At 39.7% G+C, this 23,272-nt stretch overlaps 1 protein-coding gene across 2 annotated transcripts in view; it reads right to left on the bottom strand.

Annotated features, from left to right (window-relative positions):
• The window catches only part of SHCBP1 (SHC binding and spindle associated 1), a 33,811-nt gene extending 10,801 nt beyond the window's left edge, over positions 1-23,010 (bottom strand). The window contains exons 1-10 of one of the 2 annotated variants that reach the window (XR_014805962.1): positions 22,897-23,010; positions 19,752-19,919; positions 19,469-19,584; positions 17,603-17,811; positions 13,272-13,364; positions 8,621-8,854; positions 8,345-8,513; positions 6,039-8,034; positions 4,414-5,327; positions 2,994-3,112 (exon numbers count right to left, since the gene is read on the bottom strand). Coding sequence is in view for 1 of the 2 variants with exons in the window: in XM_021094249.2 (XP_020949908.1) it covers positions 2,994-3,112; positions 4,414-4,545; positions 7,914-8,034; positions 8,345-8,513; positions 8,621-8,854; positions 13,272-13,364; positions 17,603-17,811; positions 19,469-19,584; positions 19,752-19,919; positions 22,897-22,999 (1,464 nt within the window). In the remaining variant the exon portion in view is untranslated. The remainder of the gene's footprint in view (positions 1-2,993; positions 3,113-4,413; positions 5,328-6,038; positions 8,035-8,344; positions 8,514-8,620; positions 8,855-13,271; positions 13,365-17,602; positions 17,812-19,468; positions 19,585-19,751; positions 19,920-22,896) is intronic. The other variant, XM_021094249.2, reaches the window with a different exon arrangement.
• Between the last annotated feature and the right edge of the window lie 262 nt (positions 23,011-23,272).

The raw sequence follows: 23,272 nt of genomic DNA, 5'->3' as shown, positions 1-23,272 counted from the left end.
ATACAAGACTTCTATGTGGAAAACTACACAATGCTAATGAAAGAAATAAAAGATCTGCATTAACAGAGGGATATACCATGTTCACAGATTGAAAGACTCAAAATAAAAGAAGATGCCCATTCTCCTTCTACTGATATATAGATTTACTGAAAGACCTATCAAAATTCTAGCAAGATTTTTTGTAGATATAGACAAGATTTTTCTAGAATGTATGTATACTGAAAGGCAAGGGAACTAGAATAGCTGAAACAATTTTTAGAAAGACAAGTGAGGAGTTCCCACCATGGCTCAGTGGTAACAAACCTGACTAGTATCCATGAGGACACGGGTTCAATCAGTGGATTAAAGGATCCAGCATTGCTGTGAGCTGTAGTACAGGTCACAGACATGGCTTGGATCCCGTATTGCTGTAGCTGTGGCTGTAGCTGGCAGCTACAGCTCCAGTTCAACCCCTAGCCTGGGAACTTCCATATGCTGCGGGTACAGCCCTAAAAAGCCAAAAAAAAAGAAAAAGAAAAAAAAAGACAAGTGAGAGTCGATAGAATTTCAAAATTTAATATATAGCGAAAGTATTGGAGGGGTAAGCACAGAGATCAGTGGAACAGAATAGAGTATTCAGAAACAGGTCCACACAGGAGTTCCTACTGTAGTGCAATGATTGGCTGCCTCTTGAGAATGCTGGGATGCAGGTTCAATCCCTGGCCCAGCACAGTGGGTTAAGGATCCAGCATTGCTACAGCTGTGGCTGAGGTTGTATCTATGGCTCAGATCTGCCCCCTGACCTGGGAACTCCATATACAGCAGGGCAGCCAAAAAAGAGTAAAAAAAGAGTTTATTGTTGTTTTTTTTTTTTTAAAGGCCCACACAAACATACTCAAATTAATTTCGACAAAAATACAAAACCAATTTATTGGAGGAAGGACACTTTTCAAAAAATGGTACAGTTACCATCGGACATCCATAACCAAATAAATGAACCTTGACCTAAAATTCACATTTTATACCAAAACTGACTCAGAAATACATCATGACTTTAAGTGTAAAATGTAAATTATAAAATCTTTACACTCCAGGGCTAGACAAAGAGTTCTTACATTTAATAGCAAAAGTACAACCCATAAAAAGAAAAACTGATAAACTGGGCTTCATCAAAATTTAAAACTTTGCTCTGTAAAAGCCCATGTGCAGATAATGAAAAAAACAAGTTACATGAGCATAAAATATTTATAAACCACATACCCAATTGGAGATTCATATATAAAGAACTTAAAAACTCTACAGTAAAAAAGAAAAAACATATAGAAAGATATAGAAAAAACATATAGAAACATATAAAAAGAAAAAAGAAAAAACATATAGAAAATGGGTGAGGAGTTCTCGTTGTGGCGCAGTGGTTAACGAATCCAACTAGGAACCATGAGGTTGCGGGTTCGGTCCCTGCCCTTGCTCAGTGGGTTAAGGATCCGGCATTACTGTGAGCTGTGGTGTAGGTTGCAGACGCGGCTCGGATCCCGCGTTGCTGTGGCTCTGGCGTAGGCTGGTGGCTACAGCTCCTATTAGACCCCTAGCCTGGGAACTTCCCTATGCCGCGGGAGCGGCCCAAGAAATGGCAAAAAAGACAAAAAAAAAAAAAAAGAAAAAGAAAATGGGTGAAAGTCATGAACAGACATTTCACTGAAGATAAGGATGGCAAATAAGTATATGAAAAAAGGTTTGACATCATTAACCACTAGGGAAATGCAAATTAAAACTACACACAATTTAAAAGCTGTGAAAATACCAAATGCTGCTTAGCATATGGAGAAACTGGATCGTACTGGGAATATAAAATGGTACAGCTATTTTGGAAAATAGTTTGGCAGTTTCTTTTCTTTTTCTTTTCTTTTTGCCTTTTCTTGGGCCGCTTCCGCAGCATATGGAGGTTCCCGGGCTAGGGGTCAAATCGGAGCTGTAGCCACTGGCCTACGCCACAGCCACAGCAACACGGGGATCCGAGCCACGTCTGCAACCTACACCACAGCTCATGGTAATGCCAGATCCTTAACCCACTGAGCAAGGCCAGGGATCGAACTGCAACCTCACGGTTCCCAGTCAGATTTGTTAACCACTGTGCCACGACGGGAACTCCTGGCAGTTTCTTTTCAAAAGTGAACATGCAACTAATCATATGACCTGCAACTGCACTCCTAGGCATTTACCACAGAAAACTAAAAACAATGTTCACACAAAAACCTGTACATTACTGTTTACAGCAGCTTTGTTGACAAAAGACAAAAGCTGGAAACAACCCAGATGTCCTTCAACAGGTGAATAGTTCAACTGTGGAACAACCACACACAGAACACTGTTCAGCAATTAAAAAAAAAAGAAGAACCTATTGGTACATGCAACAACCTGGATGGAGCTCCAGAGAACTGTGCCAAGTGTCACAAGGACAGGTAAGTAGTTATGACCATAAAAGGGAAAGATGATGGATGCTTATAGTGATCAAAATATTCGACCTGTCTGAATCAATGCTATCCTGGTTATGATGCTGTACTATATTTTTGGAGGATATTAAATTAGAGGTAACCAGTAAAAGGTACACAAACAGGCTCTCTCTCTATTCTTACAATAGCATGTGAATCTACAGTTATCTCAAAATATAAATCTAATTTAAAAAAAGCAACCAAACTTCAACTGCTACAACATCATTTACAAAGTTACAACTCTAAGAGTCTAATTTCTTTTAAAGTTATGACAATAAGAAAAGAGGGGGGGAAAAAAGGTAAGACAGATAACTGAGATTTATTATATTCTTCCTAATCTCTGTTTTGAAAATGCTAAGAAGAACCTTTTACAATTGAGTTTGGCCAACTTAGTACATGTAAGTATCTGAACCTCTTTAAAAAAGAAGAACAAGAGTTCTTTTTTTAAATGTATTTTCTTATTTTATTTACTTATTTACAGCATAAACCTAAACTACTTTCCCAAAGGATAACAGATTATCATACCTTGGCACCATATAAATCTGAGTTCTTCATTAAAAATTCTGCTGATGTTCGTACAGTGACTCCTGTAGTTTCACATTGCAGAACACAGTTTTCCAATGTAGTCTTGCCACGATGAATGACTATGATGAAAACATGCAATCAAATGCTTTAAGAAGGAATATATCTTTTCCAATATTAGAAATAACGTAGAGCTGATACTAGATACAGTCTAAATACTTCTCTTTTAAACTCTGTTATTGGAATTACAAATTCGTAATTTATAAAACGATGACGACTTTGAGTTATTTTCCAAAATCTAAAAGCAGAATTCTTAAAAAAGAATGCCTGATCTCGAAAATGCAAAATCAAGTTCAAAAGCACTATTCGGGTGACTGGGCTACTTTGCTGTACAGTAGGAAACTGACAGAACACTGTGAACCAGCTATAATGGAATAAATAAAAATCATATTAAAAAAAAAAAAGCACTACTGTGAGTTCCCATTGTGGCACAGAGTAAACAAATCCAATCAGGAACCATGAGGCTGTGGGTTCGATCCCTGGCCTTGCTCAGTGGGTTAAGGATCTGGCGTTGTGGTGAGCTGTGGTGTAGGTCACAGATGTGGCTCGGATCTAATGTTGCTGTGGGTATGGCGTAGGCTGGTGGCTGTAGCTCTGTTTGTCTTTTTTTTTTTTTTTAGGGCTGCACTCGCAGCATATGGAGGTTCCCAGGCTAGGGGTCAAATTGGAGCTGTAGCTGCCAGCCTACACCACAGGCACAGCAACTCGGGAACCAGGCCACATCTGCAACCTACACCACAGCTCAGGGCAATGGCAATGCTAGGTCCTTAACCCACTGAGCAAGGCCAAGGATTGAACCCATGTCCTCATGGATACTAGTCAGTTTCATTAACCACTGAGCCACAGGAGGCTGTAGCTCTGATTCAACCCCTAGCCTGGGAACCTCCATATGCCACAAAGGTGGCCCTAAAAAGCAAAAAAAAAAAAAAAAAAAAAAAAGCACTACTCATTACAAAAAAAGTATCAGCAAGTAATTTTCATGAGTATCCTAGAAGGGAGAAGAGGAGGCCTGATTCAAGACAGGGGAAACAGATCCTAGTAAACAAATACTATCTCAATGTGAAGATAGCTAGTTTGAGTCCAGGACTAAGTCAAGGATACCAAGAATGATACCAGAATGTTTGGAAGGAAAAATAGGACCACACAGAAACAAATATTAAACTAACAAATAATTTTCAAGAGTAGCCTAAACTATTTTTCACTTTAGAGTAAGCTTCCTAAGTCATCCAGCTATGCACATAAATAATTAATCAGCCTTCCATACTACTCAAGAGTGGTATTTTATTAAATTCTACCTTCCAGGGAAAGTAAAGTTTTCCTTCAAAGCCTCAACAAATAGTAAATGAAATATAAAGATATTTACTTAATATTCCTTCCACAGCATCATGCTGAACAAATTTTATGCTTGAGATTTTAACATCCGCACCCGTACAATCCACAAAAGTGTCTCCTTTGCCTCTCTTTTCTATGACAATATCATCTGGTAGACCATATCCTAAGGAAGAAAGCAAGAACGTTTAAGATGGGAAAGGGGAAATGTCTTAAGCACAAAACTACTATGATAGGTTTGCCTATTTCAAATGACTTCAAATGATATTTGACATCAGTCAACCTATCTGCATTTAAATAAAATCTAGTTATCTCTCTACATATCTTGTTTAATTTATACCAAAGTATACAATTTTCAATAACAACAATTCCTCAATTTGCCCATGTATCAGAAGACTACCCCGCCATCAACCATCTCATACCAGTTCCAACACTAAATTCACTTATAAAACTGCTATAAAAATTATAATGATAATAGTCCTAAGTACTCACAGCTGGGTCAAAGAGCTGTAAAGTATTTAGCCTTTATTGAGTCCAACTCTGAGATTCCATTTTTCTAATGTAATTAGGTCTGAAAAAAGCCTAAGCATTGCTCAAGATTTTCTAATTTTTATACTCTCTGAAACAGATCGACTTAAAAATCTGACAAACTGACTTAAAAATTTTAGCTATTGGAAAAATTTACCTTGCGAACCAGTAAAAACATTGTTCTCTACAAAACTTAAACTAATAATGCAGACCAGACCTCTGAATTAGGATTATAAAAAAGCAGAGCATCAAGGAGTTCCTGCTGTGGCTCAGCAGGTTACAAACCCAGCTATTATCTATGAGGATGCAAGTACCATCCCTGGCCTTGCTCAGCGAGATAAGGATCTGGCATTGCTGTGAGCTGTGATGTAGGTCACAGGTATGGCTTGGATCCTGTGTTGCTATGGCTGTGGCTGGCAGCTGCAGCTCTCATTTGACCCCTAGCCTGGGAACTTCCATATGCATTCAGCAGGTGCTGCCTTAAAAAGAAAAAAAAAATTGGAGCATCAGAAAACTGGAGAACTTTGTCTGACTTTCATTGTAAAAAAGAACCACATAAGACAAAGCTGTGAGAAATAACTCTGTCTAAATCTGAGGGTTTTTTTTTTTTTTTTTTTCGGTCTTTTTGTCTTTTTAGGGCTATACTCATGGCATATGGAGGTTCCCAGGCCAGGGGTCCAATCGGAGCTGTAGCTGCCAGCCTACGCCAGAGCCACAGCAATGAGGGATCCAAGCCGTGTCTGTGACCTACACCACAGCTCACGGCAACGCTGGATCCTTAACCCACTGAGCGAGGCCGGGGATCGAACCTGGGTCCTCATGGATGCTAGCTGGCTTCACTAATCACTGAGCCACGACGAGAAGGCCTAAAGCTGAGTCTTTAATTGAATAAATGAAAGAATTAACTACATTAAACAGGCAAAACCTATAAAGTTTTCTGTTTGAAGAGTACAGACAAGGAGTTCTGTGTGGCTCAGAGGGTTAAGGACCCGGTATTGCCTCTGTGAAGGTATAGGTTCGATCCTTGGCCTCACTCAGTGGGTTAAGGATCTGGCATTTCCACAAGCTGCAACATAGATTGAAGATGTAGCTCAGATATGGTGTTGCTGTGGCTATAGTGTAGACTGCAGCTCCAATTTGACCCCTGGCCCAGGAACTTCCACATGCTATAGGTGTGGCCATAAAAAGGGGGGAAAAAAGTACAGACAAGCCTTTAGGGGCACTGGAGAATGCTAGAGGACTCCACACACACGGGAATGCTATGTGGATTCTGGATGACTAGATTATAAGTAAATTATTTTTTTTGCCTGATTCTTTGTGTCCACACCTATTTTGCACATTTTTATAACTATCACTTATCATTAGAAAAATTAAAATATGAAAAGAACAGCCAATATTGAGAATAAACAGATTATCACATAAACAAAGTTACAAAGTTATATATTCTTAGCAGTTTAAAACACAAAGCTATCACTTAAGTGAATCTAAACAAGAAAGAAAAATCCTATTCTGTTAATACTTTGCACAGAGTAGGTACTCAATACATACTCGTTATAAGTACAGATGTAGATCAGATAAGCTATCAGATAAACTTTTATTTTACTCATGAACAAGTACCCCATATATTCACACTAGAGATACCATCTGGATTTCCTAAATTTTCAGAAATGCCCTCTGCTCACAAATTTAGTCATTTTTACACTTAACTTTCAGAATTCTATATGGTTATTTATGATACTTTGGCAATTACATTATAATTTCCTCACCAATCTAGGAAGAATGCTTACGCACACAATCTATAATAGCAATGCTGTTTGCACTATGCCAAAAAAATAAAGTGTTTTTATTGCAATGATTTATCCTGCAGATGTGTTATTTATAAGCACTCATCTATTATATATCAAATATTGGAGAAGAAAAAGAACAAAAATTACATACATAAAACAAAAAAGGGGGTGAGGTGATATACTAGTGAACAGCAGGACATTAAACTCCCAGTCTTGCTTCCATTAAGAAGTTTTGACAAGATAAAGATAAAGAACATGGCTTAAGCAGTTTGTGAACAGCTGCACCAGTCCCATAATGATATACAATTTTTTGCATTACAAGCCTTATTGCTAACTTGAAGCTCTTTTGGTAAAGAGTTGAGCAGGTGCATCTAAATGTGGAGTGCTCTGGAAATACAGAGGACCAAGGTGTAAAATAACCTACATTTAGGACTCACTCTCAATGTACAATAAGATTATAACTGCTGGAGTTCCCATCAGTGGTTAACGAATCTGACTAGGATCCATGAGGATGCAGGTTCGATCCCTGGCCTCGCTCAGTGGGTTAATGGTCCAGCCCTGCCATGAGCTGTGGTGTAGGTTGCAGACTCGGCATTGCTGTGATTGTTTGTAGGCCGGCAGCTAGTTCCAGTTTGACCCCTAGCCTGGAAACCTCCACATGTCATGGGTCTGGCTCTTAAAAAAAAAAAAGATTATAACTGCTATAAAGTTATTTATTTTTAATAGAATCTTTCAACATCAATGTTCTAAAAGTACACCTTAGAATTTGTTGGTCTAATTTCAAGTTGGACCTAGACTTCTCACAAAAATAAGCTAAATTTAAAACAAAAACTATGCACCAACATATCCACAACACATATGAAGTAAGAGTGACAACAAATTTAAAAGTACGAAACTTTAAAATAATATTGCTGGGAGTGTTTTTTTTAATTCTAGAAATTAGATTTCCTTTTCATCAACCACCTACGATCTGGAAATATGCTTCTTCTTAATGGTCTTTTTTCTCTTTATTTTCATCTTCCCAACACTTAAAATGTCACAAAGAAACATACCTCAAGTTGCTCAAACACTGAGTCAATCCCCTGTATGTTTCAACAGCCCTTAACGTTTCAAGGCAACTCATTTGAAATCAAGTTCTTGGAGCTTCAACAAGATCAGAGATTTATGGTTTTCCTAAGTATATCATGCAAGAGTTTGGTTGTGTCTTCTTCATACTCACCTTCCAACTCAATGGAGTCAGCAATGGAGAATGTGCCATGTACCACGTAATGGCCAGGACAAACAATAACAGTGTCACCCTCATAGCAGGCATTTATAGCAGACAACGGATCACTATGGAACTAGAAAACAACAACAACATATTGCAGATATATATCCCCAAATGCAACCTGAGCAATACTCCAGGTGCCTTCATGTTTCACTTTGAAAAAGGAGCCAAAACGGCATATGTAGGTAGCTCCTTGGCTATGCACTGAGCCCACTGCATGCTTGATAAGTGACTAGTGCTATGGAAAAGCAGAGCTCTCTCTACTTCTCATTTCACAGAAAACCAGCTCTGGGAAACGCCTGTGAACACCCTGCAGAATTCAAGAAAGCCTGGGGTAAATCAAAAGGAATAAAGCTACCTGGAGCAAGAAGCCCTACTTTTACCTGAATTTCTATTTCTTCCTTACAAGGCTCTGGACAAAGCCTGTCCCTGAGCAGGGACTGCAGCAGACCCGTTGTCACAGTGGAAGACACCACGTGAGTGATCTTCTCACCATTTAGACGGACACCCTTCGCTTGGATATTAGAATTCTTCTGATAACCAAATACATATCTAAAAACAACAAAAAAAAAAAACAACCAAACAGACCTGTCAGTTCTCAGTAACACAGCTGGTTAGAAAAGATGCCAACTAGTTAAGAATGACAAAGATATACGTACCTCAACAAAGGATTTTCAATGAGTTTTAGCTTTTGTTTCAACTGTTCAATCTCTGAATACAATTTTAACCCTTCCACCATGGAGATGTTTTCCTGCTCAGAATCCGAGTTACAATTTGACAGACTGCTTCTCAGATTTAAAAATTTCCTGTAACTCTCCTCACACTGAGTCAACAGATTTTGGTAGTCAACAATAAGTCCTGAAGGAACTCGGTCTTCAAGAATATCATAATGCCTGAAAGTTTAAAAGCAAAATGAAATCTCTTTGCCTTTCAGACACATTTTCCCATCATTAAGACAGCCCATGTAACAGTGAGGATATGCTTCGGAAAACTGTGAAGCTAACACCCATAAGAAAGGTGTTTTACGGCATAAAACTCAGGAACATGTTAAATCTTTCTAAATAGGTGGAAGCTACTGAAAGTTTTAAAAACCACTTCATTAACATCACTAATTTTTCTCTTGAGGAGTTGCTATTTTCCCCTCAGATCCAAGCATTTGTGTTTTTTGTTTTTTGGGGTTTTTTTTTGTCTTTTTGTCTCTTCAGGGCTGCACCCGAGGCACATAGAGATTCCCAGGCTAGGTGTCAAACCAAATCGGAGCTGTAGCTTCTGGCCTACACCACAGCCACGCCAGATCTGAGCCGCATTTGTGACCTACACCACAGCTCATGGCAATGCTGGATCTGTAACCCACTGAGAGAGGCCAGGGGTTGAATCTGCAACTTCATGGTTTCTGGTCAGATTCGTTTCTGCTGAGCCACAAAGTGAACTCCACATTTGTGCTTTTGAAACACTGAAAGTTCATGGTGTACAATTTGTAATCATTACTTAATGAGAAACTATTTTCCATATATTAGATTCAAATCAATAATTAGGTGGCAGAGGGTAATCTGGAAGTAGGGATGCAGAGGAAGATACCCCAAACAGTTTCATAACAATGTTTACATGACCACATTTAGAGGATCAAAAATATAAAATGATTCAAATCACCTTGTCCTTCCCTGTATTTAAAGCACTATGGAGGAGTTCCTGTCATGGCGCAGTGGTTAACGAATCCGACTAGGAACCATGAGGTTGTGGGTTCGGTCCCTGCCCTTGCTCAGTGGGTTGACGATCCGGCGTTGCTGTGGCTCTGGCGTAGGCCGGTGGCTCCAGTTCCGATTGGACCCCTAGCCTGGGAACCTCCATATGCCGTGGGAGCGGCCCAAAGAAATAGCAAAAAGACAAAAAAAAACAAAAAACAAACAAACAAAAAAAAACACTATGGAGCAGGTAGAACATTGTAAATCAACCATTTAAAAAAAAAAAAAAAGAACATTCGATTGAAATAGAAGACATTGTGTAAGATTTCAAGTGAAACGTGAAAAGACTGATCACTGACCTCAAGGACATTCTTGCTTTGAGAGGCAAATGTGCATACAGCTGATCACTAATTGTTGCTCTCTCATCCATATACTGCTGTCAGCCTCTCAAGGCCCAATCTGTGACTACCACATGCATAAGCTGACCCTAGGTAGCTTAATAAACTATCATTCCCACAGACTTTAAAAAAAAATTATGAGCAAAATTATGCTGAGTATTCCCTCAGGATATTGCTAGAGTTTTTCAAAAACATAAGCCTTGAGATTCTGAGAAAAAAAATAAGTTGTTATTACTAGAGTGATTAAAACAAAATAACCTTGTATTGGACACCCTTATTGGCATTAAAAGTTTATTATTTATATACCTTCTCAAATATATAGACAGAACAAAAATGTACTTCTAGATGTAATAATTCATGAATAATCAAGTTAATGTATATGAAATTAATGGATCTAAAAATAAACTGCAATATTATTGTCATTACCTGTAGCTTTAACATAATTGCTTTATTTATCAGTTAAAAGTACACTCAATCAGGCCACAGCTGCTTAACCTTGGCTGCATGTTAGAATCACTGGGGAGCTTTTAAAAATATAGGTGCCCAGGTTCCCATCCAGACCAATCAAATTGGTTTTTAGAAGCAGAGGGTTTTTTTGTTTGTTTTTTAAAGTTCCCTGGGGAATTCTAATGTGCAGCCAAGGTTGAGAACTTAGATATGTCTTCTTAACTTCATCATGCTCTAAAACAGATAAAGGGGGAAAAAACAGAACTACATCCTAAACAAATTTACATCAAAATGCAGCGAATATTTAAATATTTAAAATAAATAAAACAACGGTTTTCTCCACTTTTCAAGTACATGAATTAGGTGAAGCTTGAAAAGCAAGGATTTTGTCTGCTCTGGTTAATCCGTACTCATTTAAAGATATTCTAGAAATCCACTTGGCAAACAAGAAATTGGGGACCAAACCACTGATTGCTTGATCAGGTCTATTAAGTTATGAAGATTAAGACTCAAATTTCAAAATAAGTTTCTTAGCATTTCCAATATCCATGCCAATCAGCTTATTTCTTCTCATTAAACTGATGCCTCATAGTCTGAAAGAAATGAACCAACATCTGTGTCTCAAACCCATAAGCTTTGAAGCACAGTGTGTTGAATTAGATAGGAAAAATATTTACTTCACAGAGCAAAATCAAAACAATATGGTTTGATTCCCTTTAAATCTTGCCTGTGGATAAAACTCTACTCCTGTCTTAGCCTAGGGACCTTACAAAGAATCTGCCTATATTTGATAACATTCCAGTTTCCCCATTAAGTACCATGGTTTCTTCTCCATAACGGAGAACAATTCCTCCATTATGCTTTCCCATCTGCCAGTGATGTACAAGATGTGTATGTAAATCATTTCTTATTGTTTGAACATGTAAGGCTGTCAAATCAAAATACAGTTTTTCCAAGTAAAGACCAAATTTGCCAGATACACGATATTCATCTACCACTACATTCCCCTTCAATCAAAACCAATCATTGCTCTTTAAGAGCAAGTGTATCAAAACTAGAAAATATGCAAGCTTATTGAAATTCTGGCATTTTATTGAATACACTATGGGAAACTAGGAAGTGCACAATGAAAAAAATTGGAAAGACTAAATAGAAATCATAGCTGATTTATGAAAAGCTGAAAAATTAGACATGCAAAATTCTAAACCAGGTAGAACCATTAATTAGACTCCTCACATATTCTTTATTATTTACTATTTAAACTAAGAGCAACTTATCGAATTGGGTTCCACACAAATGTAAAGGGTTACTGTCTTGTCTTATATAACCAAATCATCTTTTACGTAAGGAAAAAGATTACCTTCTACAAATTTGGAAAGGGGGGGCATGCAAGGTCTAAATATATTCTTACTGCAGCACTGCCTATTGAATTAACACGTATAAGCACCAAAAAATTACCTGGTCTTACAGTACCATCTAGTGGAAGACTGAATGCCACATTTAACAAAATCTTCAGGACAGCTATTTGAGGTGCACGGTTAATTTGGGGGTATTTTTATAACAAAAGGGTTTTTCCCTACCAAAATATGATAAATCAGGAGAATGTGTTTCTGTATTTTGTTTATTTAGGTATGTGTTTAGGTATTTAGGAAATTTTTATTCACCATTAACTATTTAATATTTTCATCTATTTGTCAAATAAGATTTAAGGATAAGAACTTGACAAAACATTCTGAGGTTAGTCTGTGTAGCCTAGTATGTTTTACTATAGAAACTTTAAGCTATATGTCTTTAAAAGTATTCTTTTTTAAAAAAAAGTTCTCCTAGGGAACTCCCTAGTGGCCTAGCCCAGGTTCAATCCTTGGTCTGGGAACTGAGATCCCACATCAAGCTGCTGCACACAGTGGCCAAAAAGAAAAATATCTCCTATAATTCAATTAGTTTCACTGTTTTCAAAGAACTGTCTTTGAATTTAACAAATTTTTTAAAACATATTGGCTCAATTGAGTTTTATTCAAATTTACAAGTGAGTTATTAACTTACATGTTCTTGAATTCTCTGCTTTTAGACTTTAGAAACACTAAAAGTAGGTTTAGAAACACTAAAAGTAGGTTTCTCAGAGTTCCCAGTGGCACAGTGGGATTGGTGGTGTTTCTACAGCACCAGGATGCAATTTCAATCCCTGGCCCCACACAATGGGTTAAAGGATCCAGAGTTGGTTGCAACTATGGCTCGGATCTGAACTCCATATGCCTCAGGGTAGCCTAAACTGAAAAAAATAAAGTAAAAAAATAAAAAGTTTAAAAAAATAGATAAAAGTAGGTTTCTCTGAACTTGTACAAGTTTAATAACTTGTCCATGGGTTATACTCCTTGTATATCAGTCTGTTTCCATCTGCAGGACTCTGGAGTGTACACACACACACACACCCACACAGACCACAAGTGAAATTAAACCACAAATAGCTATTTTTTTCCCATCATGTATAAGGCCACTAATAAATACTTAACAATCTCAGAGTTCCCATCGTGGCTCAGCAGTAACGAACCCAACTAGTATCCATGAGGACTGGGGCTTGATCCCCAGCCTCACTCAGTGGGTTAAGGATCCAGCGTTGCCACAAGCTATGGTGTAGGTCTCAGATGCGGTCCAGATCCCACACTGCTGTGGCTGTGATGTAGGCCGACAGCTGCAGCTCCAATTTGACCCCTAGCCTGAGAACTTCCATATGCCGTGGGTATGGCCATAAAAGAAACCAAAAAATAAAATAAATAAATACTTACAATCTCAATCGAGGTTCAACACATCTGACAAAATAATCATATTCATCCTCTTCTTCTTCATCCCAACTCCTCCAAATATTTTGATAAAAAAACCTGAAAAGGAAATTAGCATCCCTCAAATTTAATCACTGGCTCAAAACGTTGGGGTTTTGGAGGGGTGAGAGCTAAAGATAAATCAAAACAATTCTATCAACTATGGTAAAAAAAAAAAAGACTGTGTGTTTGTTAGGCTCAATAGTCATGAGTCACATGAGAACTTCTCTGGACTGAATAAAGAAGTTTTTCTACAACATTGTTCCAACAGGACCTTCTTTTTATCAGAACAATTTGTTGACCAACTGTAACTGGGTGGAAGGTGGTGCCATTTGTTAAAATAGAAAGGACTGGGCGAGAAGAAACAAGTTTAGGGTTGAAAATAGTTTTCGCCATGTTCAGATTGAGATGCCTATTTGAACTCCAAGTGGATGATGTCAAGAGTGCAGATGAATGTACAAGTCCAGAGCTCAAGGAAAAAGGTCAGGGCTAGAGACATAAATCTGGAAGTTATCAGCATACTGATGGTGCTAAAGCAAAAGATGAGATTATCCTGGGACATAATATAAAGCAGTAGTTCTCAACACAGGCTGCACGTTAGAGTCCCCTGCAAAGCTGTTGAAAATGAATTTGCAAGCTATCCCAGACTATTAAATCAGACTCTCTTGGGTGGGGAAAGGCGTAGGGAGTGTACAGGATCCATACCTTTATACAGCTCCCCAAGTGATTTAACAAATTTTTTATCGTGGAAAATTTCAAACATACACAAGAGCAAGTAGCATCATGAACTCCATGTACCAATCACCCAGCTTCAACAATTATCAACTCATGGGAAGCTTATTTATCTCTACCCTACCCACTTACCTCTCTGTTTTCCTATCCCCACCATCCTGACACTGGATTATTTTAAAGCAAATTTCTGACATACCACTCATTAACTTTTATTATGCATCTCTAAAATAAATCTAAAGTTTTAATTTCTTGATATCCAAGTATCCAGTCAGTGTTCAATTTTCCCCAATTATCTTTTGTTGTTGTTGTTTTACAGTCAGGTTGTTCAAATCAGGATTCAAACAAGGGTCAGACATGGAATTTAATCAAATCACTTTTATTCTACAGATTATCCTTCCCTCTCTTTCATCCTGCAAATTTTTTTTTTCACTTTTACAGCCGAACCTGTGGCATATGGAAATTCCCAGGCTAGGGATTGAATTGGAGCAGCATTTGCGACCTACACCACAGTCTGCAGCAACACCAGATCCTTAACCCATGGAGCAAGGCCAGGATGGAACACAAACCCAGACCCTCACAGAGACAACATCAGGTCCTTAACTTGCTGAGCCACAAAGGGAACTCCTGCAATTTAACAGTTTGCCACACTTGAATTTTACTGATTGCATCCCCATGGGATCCTTTCACATGTTCTTCTATTTCCTTTATTTCTAGTAAACTGATAGCAAGAGCTAGACTTGATGATCTTTAGGAAAGACTTTTTGGCAATACTTCAAGGTAGGTATAGTGTACTTTCATCAGGAAGCACAAGATACCTGCTCATCTCTTATGATGATGAGGTCAAGAATGATCAACAGTCAGTCTGATCCATCTGCTGCAAAGTTCCCCATCAGAGTCTCACCGATGGTTGTAGCAGCCATTGATAATCATACCTAGAACCTCTACTTTATTATGGGCTGCAAAATACTTCATTCTTCATATATTAGTTGGAATACCCTTATAAAGAAAATTCCCAGGAGATTCTAATGTGCTTCCAAAGCTAATGAGAGAGAGAGAGAGAGAGAGAAGAGAGAGAAACAGAAAAGTAGACAGCCTGATCTGATTCTGGGTAATAGGAACAATCTAAAGCTTTAGCATGAGAGGAAGAGCGGCCAAGATCACTAAAAAAACAAGCCTTCAAAGGTTTGCCACTGCTCTTGATTCACTGGCTGACAAAGCCCTGCATCTTCTGACTCCTATAATCTCTAAGCTGGCTTCCTAGGTCTCTTCTATTACTCTGTTCCAACCACGCTGGCCTTTCAGCTCCTTAAACTGAGTTCCTGAGCCTGTTCCCCACCTCCACTCTGCCACAACCACTTTCACCTAGCCAACTCTTCAGACGCAAGTTCAAATACCACTTCCTCAGGAAATAACCATATTACAGCAACCTGACCTAGTCTTAGAACACTCCGTAATCCCTCATAGCTCTCACTGCAGCTTCCAATTGCATACATATCTTTACGTGATTATTTCATTAAGGTTCACCATCCACCTTTAGACTGATAGCTCCCAGGTGATGTTACTGTGTCTGTTTAGGGTGCCAGTCAAATCTCATCCTCGACTCAGGACCTGACACAAATATTTATTGAATAAAACTTCTCATAATTTGACCTTTCCTGTACACTAACCAGAATCTAAAAAATTTAGCCAGGCTCCCCTTTAAATAATATCATTACTAATTCCAGACACTTGTCTTTCTATCAGCTTCTATACCCATAAGTGATTAGCTGATTCCTCATTTCCTAAACTCATCAATTATCCCTTTACCTTCACATGCTTCAGTTGACAGATTCCCCCCCCTTCCCAGCATGTGGAAGTTCCCAGGCCAGGGATCAAACCCAAGCCAGAACAATAACCCGAGCCACTGCAGTGACAATGCCAAGTCCTTAACCACTAGGGCACCAGAGAACTCGTTTTTTGCGGGGGAACAGATTTTAAAGTAAGAGAAACATAACGGAGTTATTTTAGTTCTGGATATAAGCCAGTTCTTCAGATTTAGATTGTTTGACCTAATACTGGATACCTATGGTTAAATATCTTTACCCAATTAGAAATTTTCCATGAGATGTCAGAATCAGAGCCTAAGACACTCTGCTTCTTGGTAGAGTATCATAGTAAGCTCAGCAAAACCGGGTCACTAATGGTATAGAAATTGGAAAATACCTTTTGAACTACAAAACACCAAGCAACATTATTAATACGACCACTATATTCTCCAGTCTTCCAGTTCATAGTTGAATATAAGTCCATTTTTAAATGGTCAAAAATAAGCCTTCCTTAGTAAATATAAAAAGAAGATTCAAAAGAACTATCTATATTAGGAGCTATCTAACAACAAAAAAAAATTTATCTGAAAAACTAAAAGAAGTATACCTTATTAATCCAGGCATGGGCTTTCCTTCCCACTGAAGGGACAAGGCATGTGCCTGTACGAGTGCAAACAGCTCTACCCAAGACGGCTGAAAGGCATGTTCACAGCCCATAAGGGTCCTGGAAATGGCCTGAGAAAAAGCCTTCCTTGGCCAGACACCTCCCTGAAAACACTGTGTGCCAGTCTTACCAGTGTCCAGGCGGTGCTATGCCACCTTCTTCACTTTCTTTCCTTTCCTCTTATACTCAAGTATATCCAACTATAGCCTTAGCATCCAGAACTTCTGACAGTTCCTAAACATATGCAAACCAAAATAAGAAACTCCTAACTTTTGTTAACATTTAAGGACCCCGAGAGAAAGCTATACAGAAATCCCTTGTACTACTTTTATCTACATCTGAAATTATCTCAAAATGAAAATTATATATATATAATTATATATATATATATATTTTTTATTTATTTATTTTTGCTTTTTAGGGCAGCACCCGAAGCATATAGAAGTTCCCAGGCTAAGGGTCGAATCGGAGCTACAGCTGCCAGCCTACACCACAACCACAGCAACTCAGGATTCAAGCTGTGTCTGCAACCTACACCACAGTTCACGGCAACGTCAGATCCTTAACCCATTGAGCGAGGTCAGGGATCGAACCCGAATCCTCATGGATCCTAGTCAGGTTCATTACCACTGAGCCCCAACAGAAACTGAAATTTTTTTTACTATTTTTTTAAAAATTTCTAATTTAAAAAGACTCCCCCATCTTTGAATATTTTAATATATTGCAGTGACCAAGTTTACAGTTTGAGTTTTGTGGTCTTACTGCTTTTTAGGGCCGCACTCATGGCATACGGAGGTTCCCAGGGTCAAATCGGAGCTACAGCTGCTGGCCTACACCACAGCCACAGCAACACAGGACCTGATTCGAGTCTTCGACCTACACCACAGCTTCCGGCAATGCCAGACCCCTTACCCACTGAGTGAGACCAAGGATCAAACACACAACCTCACGGTTCCTGATCAGATTTGTTTCCGCTGCACCACAATGGGAACTCTTACAGTTTGAGTTTTAAATTCAGGTATGACACAGACCAGAATTACTGCATTTCATCCAAAGCTTTTGGCCACAAGGTTATTTTTAGCAACCTCTCTTCCTACCTGACATGTTCAATTGCAAGTGCTGTCTGGTCGAATATTCCAGAATCATCAAATACCACCCACAGCTCCTGCAGGGGCAACCGGTATTCCTTCAAATCCAGGAGCTCTTTCATACACTCTAAGGTAAAAGTGCTCACTTGAGATTCACAGAGGTACGGGTCAGCAAGCCTCACCACCGCCTTCAAGGCTGCAAAGTCCACATCTGTGACCTGAAATTTAAAATAGTGTGACTTAACATATGGAAATAAAAATTCAGACACATCGAAAACACTACTTACAGGCTGCTTATTAAATTTATTTTATATTTTATTTTTTTGCTTTTAATGGCCACATGTCCAGCATATGGAAGTTCCCAGGCTAGGAGTCAAATCAGAGCTACAGCAGCTAGCCTACACCACAGTCACAGCAATGTAGGATCCGAACCGTGTCTGCAATCTACACCACAGCTCATGGCTACACTGGATACTTATCCCACTGAGCAAGGCCAGGGATTGAACCCATGTCGTCGTGGATATTAGTCAGGTTCATGACCACTGAGTCACAACAGGAACTCCATAGGCTTAATTTTTTAAAGCAGGAAGTGGGAGTGAGGTGCCTTCTTCCATAATGTAAAGGATAAACAAGGCAGGCGTAGCTTGTTCCCATATGGAGCTAACACTGTAACAAACAAAATGGCAATAAGTATGGGACAGAGAATGATGAGCAGGGGTGGTGGTCCGGCTTCAGTGGGAGGGTCAGGGGAAGTCACTTGTGCACTGCAATGAAAAGGATGAAAAGGAAGCAGCCATCTGAAGAGCAGGAAAGATGGAAAAGAACTGAGGCAGAGACAAGCCTGGACGTTGGAGGCACAGAGAGGCAGTGTTTCTTGCCAAAGGAAGGAAATGGGGTGGGGGCTGCAAGAGGTAAGGTAAGAGGAGGAGCAAGGAGACCAGGACTGTTGGGAAGGAGCTCAGCTTTCACGGGTGACTAGTGCTATGAGAAGCCATCAAGCCAACACCAGGTCTTTGGTAAATGCGATGCTTTAGAGGTTTTAAGCAGAGGAATGGCACACTTCTCTTTTAAAACAATGACTTTGATGGCTTTTAGAGAATTGAGGTGGGGGAGTGGCAGGTACTGTCATAACCAAAATAATAGGCCTGAAGTGCAACCAAAGATACTAGCACAACCCCGAAATTTTAAATCCATGGCTGCTTGCAAACCATGCCCTTGTACATAATCACTGCAGGATGTGATGTCATTTCCTAAAGGAGCTACAGCCGCAACTTGTATTCATACTCTCTGGTTTACATTTTAGTTTAACAGGGGGTTTTGTGGTCCAATTAACAAACACTGAGAAAAATTCACAGCTGTAATTAGAGTGCAAATTTAATGTAAAAGGCCCAGTCTGTTGAAGAATAAGATTGCATTTACTTTCTGCTATGGGACACACTATTAAGAGGTACCACATACCTACAAACATGTTGGGCAAAAAATAGGCTAGTTTTTAAATGCCTGTTTGGTTTGAGCTACTTTAATGAGCTACAACTAAGAAGGCAAAAAATTAATTCAAACCTTACCTACTTTATAATTAAGCCTCTTTGTTTTTTAAATGGTCTCAAATACCTCCCCCATGTCACAGGTTTATAATCCATTTCCCCTTGAAAATGGACAAGGAAACAAACCACCTCAATTCCCTGGCAGCCCCTTAGCTGCCTTTAAAATTTGTGGGGAATACTTCTTCATACACCATGGCAATTAGATGTGAAAAACATGCTCTTTTCAATCAGCTCATAAACCTTAATTAAAAATAAGCACTTTGGCTATCATAGTCCGAAGGAAAGTGTTTCTAGCCAGAGACAAATGTCTTAGTAACAGAATTAAATTTACCTCAACCAGCACCTCGAACACATTAGTGTGCCAGACTGCCCGCCATCCAGATGGTTCAAGGACCTTCTCTAAGAACTCAGCTGTGAATTCTCTTACCTCAGAGGCCTTGCAGTCAGCTATAAACAAATTAAACACAGTAAGAATTGGGACTGCATAAAGCAGACAGCATGAAGTTAATAAATTCACCTAAATCTACTTTCTCAGAACCAACAAATGGCAGTCTGAAGAACTGAAACAATCTACTGGTAAAAGACAGAAGCAGCAAAAAAGAGGGCCTACTCACCTAAAATATAATCTTGATAAGCTCTGAATCGCTCATAGAACAAAAGGTGACTTGTCTGGAACATTTCTGGGAAATGAATTTTTCCTTCTGGCACGAAACTTTGTAAACTACTACCTGGTTTATCGTGACTGCTGCAATCACTGCATGAATCGTCATCTTGTAACAAACCTAAGAAAAATAACAAAACAGGCAGGCTCGACTATCCCAGACACTTCCAATGCTTATCAACTACTTTTATTTTTACATCCTTGCATAGAAATCCCAAACAAGGGAGTTCCCATTTGTGGCTCAGCAGGTTAAGAACCTGAGGAGTATCCCTGAGAATGAGGGTTTGATCCCTGGTCTTGCTCAGTGGGATGAGGATCCAGCATTGCTGAAAGCTGCGTTGTAGGTTGCAGATGCAGCTTGGATCCAGCATTGCAGTGGCTGTGGTGTAGGCCGGCAGCTGCAGCTCTGATCTGACCCCTAGCCTGGGAACTTCCATATGCTGCAGGTGCGGTCCTAAAAAGACAATAAAAATTAAAATTTAAAATAAAAATTTTAAAAAAGAGATCCCAAACAAAATATAAACTAATATTTGGGCATGATGCTTTACTTCCCTTTTTTTTTTTTTTTTCACATTGTCAGGAAAGAAAGAACAGTTTTCCAAATTTGAAAATGTCTCAAATCCAACTTCTACTTCAAAACAATATGAACTTAAAATCCTTCATGGGTTAGGTTTTTGTTGCCGTTCTATGTGGTTTCTCAGGGAGGCAAAGAAAGAGGGTTGTTTTTCAATTCAGTGAAAATCACTCAGCCATGATTCTTACTAGAACTTACAATGGTCAAATATCTTTCAGTCATTTTCTCTCCCCAAACAATTTCACAAATCTGCATTAAAATAAGGAGGTGATTTCCTACACTCCCTTTCAAATTGAACCCCCCCCTTTATTTTCTATAAGATCAGCGTGTCACTGCCCCTGAATAAACATGCATGAGTCTTAATAATGCATAAGGCTTACTTCACCAAAGTTACTAGGTTCCTCCTCACTAATTTCAAAGCCTGTGGCTAAAGGAGGGATTAGAAAATGCTAATCGTGTTAGGTCTGGGCTATATGTAATTATGTTTCACAAGGCATTATTTGGCCAGTGGTATATCTAATTCTGTGGAATAAGATGTTTTTAATAGACAAAACGACCATTAAATAAACAATGCTGAGGGTGGCATTTAGACTGGCAAAGTCCTTTCCAGCGGTTCCAGGAAGGGTGTCTGAGGCTGTTATTAGCAGCAGTCTTTCTCTTCCCTCACCCCTTTAATTTCTCTTTCCTTTCCTCCCTCCTTCCAATTCTTTGCCCCAGTTCAGGCCACCAGAATCATGTGACCCCACAGATGACCAAAGTGTACAAGGGTCTCCTGCTCACAGACACCAATGCACCTGAGCCTCCGAGGATATCAGTACCTTACTTACTTACTGTGTGACAATCTCTGTGCCTCAGTTACCTCCTTTAAAAAGGGAAGGTGAGAATCGTATGTCTACTTCAATCAAGTGAATTAAACAAATTAGTTGTTAACCACAACAATACCCCTCACATAACATACAGATATGTTTGTTAAAGAAATAATACTTTCACTTCACACCCATTAGGTGGTTATTATCCCCCCCCCAAAAAAAAAACCAAGAAAAACTACCAGGAAAACAAGTGTTGGCTAGGATGTAGAGAAATAGAAACCCTTATGCATTGTTGGTATGCAGGTAAAATGGTATTACCTCTGTGGAAACTGGTATGGTGGTTCCTTAGCAATTTAAAAATACAATTACCATATGACCCAACAATTCTCCTCTGGGTATATACCCAAAGGATTGTAAACAGAGTCTCCAAGAGATATTTGTACATCCATGTTCACAGCAGCATTATCCACAATAGCTAACACATAGAAGTAACTGATGGATGAATGGGTAAGTAAAATGTGGTATATACATATGATGAAAAATAATTTAGCCTTAAAAAAAGGAAGTTATGACAAGTGCTAGAATATGCATGAACATTGTGCTGGGGGAAATAATCCAGACACCGAAAGAAAAATATTCTGTAATTCCACTGATTGAGGTACTTAGAATAGCCAAAATCATAAAAACAAAGTATAAAGTGGTTGCCAGGGACTGGGAGGAGGGGAGATTGGAGCGTTATTTTTCAATAGGAATAGTTTCAGTTTACAAGATGAAAAGAGTTATGGGACTGGATGGTGGTGATGGCTGCATAACAATCTGGATGTATTTAATACCAATGAACTGTACACTTAAAAAACAGTTAAAATGGTAAATTTTATGTTATGTGTATCTTAACAACAACAAAAATATCTTACTACAGCACAATCCTTTAGAGCCAATTTGAAAGTATCACTTTTCACACATTATCTCACTTCATCTTTACCACTCCATAGCACCATTGCCTGTTTTCCAGATGGGAAAACTGAAGCCAAGTGACTTTTGACAGTCCACAAGAGGGATTAGTAGAGGAATTTTCCAAGTCATTTATATCTTCTTTCTCCAGGACTCCTTCCACTACCAACACAACTGAAAATACTGAAGCAAAACCTGAACCAGCTTAAAATATCGGGGGTGGAGGGTGGGGTGGAATCTCCGTGAAGAGGTAAGAGGTGAGAATCAGACCTGGGTTCTATCTTTAGACACTGTCCCCAATTGGCTCCCCTCCCTGGGCCTGTCATCTGCCTTTAAAGTAGAGTGCAGCTGTCTAGGCCAAGCGTACAAATTTCTCCTCTTTCGCCAAAGGGGAGTGTAGTTCATAATCTCCTTTAGGATGCAAATAAAAAAGACGCGCCCATTCTGCACAGACAAACGCCCCGAGGAGGCCCACCCAGGCAGCCAGGGTAGGAATTCGCAACCCCACCCAACCCCCTCCGGTCCCCAGGAAGCTGAGGCCAGATTGGGCAGGGAGGACAGGAGCTGCCCAAGGGTACTGTCCGACTTCGACGTCCAGAGAGTGAGTCAGGGCCTCGCCCAGCCACCGCCGCCACCCAATCCAGCCGGGTCCGGAAGGCCTACGCCCCAAGCGCCCTCGGAGGGTCTGGACACCACCCCCGGCCGCCGCTGACACGGTCCGCTGAAGGCAGCGGCTCCTCCGGCCTGACTCGGCGGGTACTCACCTTTCTCGAGAGGCGCCGGATGCTCCTCCGCTGACCAGCGGGTGCGCTCGGGCGCCATCGCCTCCGACCCCAGGCCGCCACCGGCCAGCAACCCGTCACCCATTTCAAATTTCCGCGGGCGGCCGCCCAGCCGGGTAAGGTGATGACGCAGGCGCTTCCGATTGGACAATGGGCCTAGGCGCTTGGACCAATTAAAAGAAAGTTTGCCTGGTCCTCTTTCCATACGAGCCCCGCCCCCTTCAGCCTCCCCCCACCCCAGTGACAGTGCCTTGGCGCCATCTACTGGCCGGGCGGACTGCTATTCTGGTCCAAGCTCTTGATGAGCAGAAGGCACTTGAACAAAGTTGAATTAGGACATAATTAGGGATGTTTTGCG

This window comes from Sus scrofa, chromosome 6, assembly GCF_054392235.1.
Source record: "Sus scrofa isolate SSC_HxYL_T2T_F1_AM1 chromosome 6, Sscrofa_HxYL_maternal_Yorkshire_Landrace_v2.0, whole genome shotgun sequence".
Taxonomy (NCBI): domain Eukaryota; kingdom Metazoa; phylum Chordata; class Mammalia; order Artiodactyla; family Suidae; genus Sus; species Sus scrofa.
Note: the sequence above shows the minus strand (reverse complement) of the source record. Positions and strands in the feature narration are given on the sequence as shown.